Genomic DNA, 4,519 nt, shown 5'->3' on the forward strand with positions numbered 1-4,519 from the left:
TTTGAACATTTCTACCCTTTTGTAATAGTTTGATTTACTATTTATAATTGTCAAAGCAATTTATCTTTTCTTTCACTTTTTGGAGATAGACTATTCTATTATATAAATAAATGGAACATTTTTACAACTACAAATCCTTGATAAATGATTGAGATACTTTAATTTATAAATTATTAATTAACAAAAAAAAAACATTTTTATATATAATTTTCAACTTTTTAATAGATATATTTTATAATCACTATTTACCTATAAAAAATATATATTTAACAATTTAAAATTATAAATTTGAATTTTATTAATTTGTAAATTATTCTACTATTAAATTAAATTTAAATACAATATAATTATATAATTAGTAATTATTTGAGCACAATATACTTCCAAAACATCGAATATGACATAATTTAATATAATAATTTTAAATTTGAAAAAGAAACTTGTTAAAATCATGCAAATTTTCAAAAATCTGGAAAGTGCAAATTTAATCGGAGTGCATTCCATTGAGGTCGAAGTGATTGATAAATGTGACGAAGCGATATGTACGTAGAGAAGAATAACATTCATCGACATTTTGTTACCTAGTGAGAACGCGACCATAAATTCCTACACATTGAGAACACGACTAAAAATTTCTACGCTGCAAAAGTTTTATGTCGTCGAACGCACATGGGACCATATTTGTCGGTCATTGAATTACAAGACTGAAAAGACAATGCATTAGTCTTTGATTTGCCACGGTTAACCCATTCGCCATTAGCAAAATTCCAGGCCTTGATTGCATGTAATTTGATCCTGAGCTCTGCGTATTCCTGAAAAACAATTCAATTTGGTTGGCATATAAAATTATTTTACATCTAACGGAGAAGTGATGTATTAACAAGATGTTGAGTGGATTTGAAGCAGGGATGTGCTTCCAACAACATTTGTACCACTTCTCTCATACAAGGCCTCTGTGCAGGAACATTGCTCGTACACAACACTGAAATTTTAAGCACCTTCATCATCCCTTCCTCGCAAAATTTAGAAACCCTCTCATCCAACACTTCAACTGCACTCTCTCTGGAGAAATATTTGTCAGAGACCCAATCAACAATTACCCTGTTCTCTCCAAATTCAACTTCCAAGGGATGCTTGCCAGTCACAAGCTCCATCAGCACAACCCCAAAGCTGTACACATCGCTTTTCTCGCTCACTCTATATGTGTATGCATATTCTGCAAATATTACACAAAAACTTCATTCCAATTCCCAAAAAACAAAAAAAATCAATTGAATTTCCTCAATGATATTGATTGCTTACCTGGAGCAATGTAGCCATGGGTGCCTGCTATGACGGCTGTAGAATTCCCCTTTCCACTCGCTTGAAGGCATTTGGCAACACCAAAATCAGCTAAACATGGCTCCATGTCTTCATCCAACAATATGTTACTGGATTTGACGTCTCTGTGAACAATAGCAGGAACACAGTCATGATGCAGGTAGGCCAGCCCATGAGCTGTTCCCAGAGATATTTTATAGCGTGTCTGCCAATCTAATGTTGAACCCCTATTCTCCTTATGCAATCTGTTCCACAAACTGCCATTTTTCATGTATTCATAAACAATGAGATTTGAGTGTTTGCTGGACAAGCAGCAATACAGATTCACTATATTTCTGTGCCTGATGCATCCCAATGTTTCCACCTCCATCTCAAATTGGCGGTTTCTCAACGTTTCCTCTCTTGAATGATTGAATTTCGCAGTGTTGCTATTCCAAATCTGCTTCACTGCAATTTTTTCCCCATTGCTTAATTCTCCTTTGTAGACCTTTCCAGACCCGCCACTGCCTATTCTGTTCTCGTCCTTTAGGCAACGAAGAATGTCATGGTGGGTGAATCTAACCCTGTGAAAGGATTTGAGATCCCAAGATTCCTGAGATTCAGGTTCTTTGTTCCTTTTTTTGTATAAAACCCAACCTATTACAAAAATGATCACTGCAGCTAGAGAGGTGAAGCTTACAATTAGGATTCCGGCATGAGATCCTCCTATAGAAGAAGAACCAGCAGCAGCACACGGGCTTAGAGAAATTGAATTGCCTTCATATTCATTCACACAAAGCCCCTTATTTCCAGAAAACTTATTCTGGCTTCCATGACTAATCAGCTGTGTTGGCACTGGCCCTGTTAACTGATTGTTGGAAAAATCCAGTAGGGTTAGTTGCAATGCAGAAAGGGGTTTTGGAATCTGACCACTGAATTGATTATTGGAGAGATTCAGAGTGTTGAGAACCTGTATGGATCCAAACGATTGAGGAATGGAACCATTCAGTTTATTTTTTGCAAGGTTAATTACAGAGAGATTCGTGCAGAGCTTAAATGTATCTGGTACTGGACCAGAAAGCATGTTTTGCTGCAAAAGCAGGAAACTGAGCATAGTCAAACCTCCTATTCCATTAGGTAGCTCTCCGGACAACTTATTATTGCTTGCATCCATTTCGCGCAAGAGCAATAGTTGTCCAATTTCTGTAGGAATGGAGCCATTCAGTTGATTTCCTGCAAGGTTAATTACAGAGAGATTCGTGCAGAGCTTAAATGTATCTGGTATTGGACCAGAAAGCATGTTTTGCTGCAAAAGCAGGGTATTGAGCATTGTCAAACCTCCTATTGCATTAGGTAGCTCTCCAGATAATTGATTATTGCTTCCATCTATTCGGCTCAAGAGCAATACCTGTCCAATTTCTGAAGGTATGCTTCCTGAGAACTTATTGTTTTGGATGATGAAAACAGAAAGATTCTTTGCATTTTCTATATCTCTGCTTATTTCACCCTCAAAGTTATTATCACTTAGATCAATTATGTAAGCGTGAGGCAATCCCCAGATAGCCGGGGGGACTGTACCACTGAGACTGTTACTGCCGATTCGAAAGCGGTCCAGAGTGGAACAATTCCCATATGATTCAGGAATTCCTCCTGTGAAAGAGTTTTGGAGAGCGAGGAGGAATGCCAATTTTCCTCTTTTACAGACATCTGGAGGCAGAGGACCAGTGAGAAGATTCTCTGATATATCCATGGCACTGAAATCTGACAAGCTCCCCAGCTTCTGGGGAACCGGCCCAGTAAGACTGTTAAGGTACAGTGACAACTCCCTGAGATGCTCGAACTCCCCAAACTCATCGGGTATTGACCCAGAAAATTGGTTTTCATAGAGATGAAGAGAGACCAAGTTTTTCAAGCTTGCAAGCTCAGAGAGACTACCATTGAGAAAATTTAAGGAGGCGTCAAAATTCTGCAGCAAAGTGAGGTTTCCAAAACCTGAAGGAATCTCTCCAGCAAGATAATTATTGTACAGCTCCAACTGATAAAGTTTGGAAAGCCTTGTAATTTCTTTTGGTATAGTTCCATTTAAGTAGTTGTAAGAAAGTTCTAGCTTTACCAGCTCTGTAAGGTTACCAATGGATGGTGAAATGGTTCCCAACAAGCTAATGTTGGACAAACACAGAATATTCAGGCCTTTCAAACTGTATATCTCTTCGGGTATGATATTGGGATCTAGAGGATTGTCATTCAAATCTAAAGAATGCAAATTAAACAACTTTGTGACAGAAAGAGGAAATTTACCAGAAAAATTGTTCTTTGACAAGTCCAGAACCTGCAGCGAGCTCAGAACAGAGAAATCTGGCAGAGATCCCGTCAATGAATTGGTTGTGAGATTCAATATTTCCAACTGACTGCAGTTCTTCCAAAACACATCTGCAATGCTTCCATACAGAGAATTTTCACCCAGCTGAATAGCTTTCAAGGCACCGAGCCCACAGATAGATGAAGAAATAGGACCTATTAGCCCTGTATTGTCTAGATTAATAGCAGTAACTAAACTTGCATTGTTGCAGGTGATTCCATTCCAGTGGCAAGGAGAAGTAGAAGAAGTGTCCCAGTTGTACAAAGCATTTGTTGGATCTTGGAGCCTCCTCTTCATGTCTAACAGTATTCTAACTTGCTCGTCTTCGGCATGACAAGAACTCAATAATGCAACTACCAAGAACACAAAACTAAAAGTCGGAGCCATGCCCAAAAAGCTTTGGATACGAAGAAGAAGAAGAATTGCAAGAGCGGATGAGTGGAAATCCATAGATACGACGACGACGAAAGTCAAAACGGTCAACGTAAATATGTCATACATTGTTGTGTGGAACAGACAATCTCATGTTTTTCTCTGCGAAATTTTTTATTTCCCACCTTAAAATCAATGCACTCGTTGAAATTTTTGATATTGATGGTTGCCGTAAAGACAAGTAAAACTTGTCTTCTGCAAAATTATTTCTAAATAAAATACTCGCTCATTGTTATCAACTTATGTCAATTTCAACTGGGGTCCGCTGAGCTTTCTATTGTAAGAAGAGTTCACTTGAAACAAATGAGCCTTCAATACGGGTCTATTCAAAATTATTTTTAAATAAAATATTCACTTATAGTTATTAGTCAATTTCAAGCGGGTTCTCTTGAACTTTTTATTGTAAGAAGAGTTCACTTAAAACAAATG

The 4,519-nt window shown here is 37.6% G+C and overlaps 1 protein-coding gene across 1 annotated transcript; it reads right to left on the minus strand.

The window, feature by feature from the left end:
- Positions 1 to 504: 504 nt before the first annotated feature.
- On the minus strand, positions 505 to 4,082 carry LOC131048232 (receptor-like protein kinase 7). The gene is made up of 3 exons (XM_057982123.2): positions 2,725 to 4,082; positions 1,303 to 2,580; positions 505 to 1,216 (listed from the first exon to the last, which is right to left on the minus strand). Exons 1-3 carry the CDS (start codon positions 4,043 to 4,045, stop codon positions 858 to 860), a joined length of 2,958 nt encoding a protein of 985 aa, XP_057838106.1. The 5' UTR covers positions 4,046 to 4,082; the 3' UTR covers positions 505 to 857.
- Between the last annotated feature and the right edge of the window lie 437 nt (positions 4,083 to 4,519).

The sequence above is a fragment of the Cryptomeria japonica genome, chromosome 6 (assembly GCF_030272615.1).
Source record: "Cryptomeria japonica chromosome 6, Sugi_1.0, whole genome shotgun sequence".
NCBI lineage: Eukaryota > Viridiplantae > Streptophyta > Pinopsida > Cupressales > Cupressaceae > Cryptomeria > Cryptomeria japonica.

Coding starts and splice junctions, on each gene's coding strand:
- LOC131048232 (XM_057982123.2), bottom strand. CDS start 4,045: ATGGCTCCGACTTTTAGTTTTGTGTTCTTGGTAGTTGCATTATTGAGT. Junction 2,581..2,724: donor TAAGTTCTCAGGAAGCATAC/CTTCAGAAATTG, acceptor CTGGTCCAATAC/CAGATACATTTAAGCTCTGC. Junction 1,217..1,302: donor CCATGGCTACATTGCTCCAG/GTAAGCAATCAA, acceptor TAATATTTGCAG/AATATGCATACACATATAGA.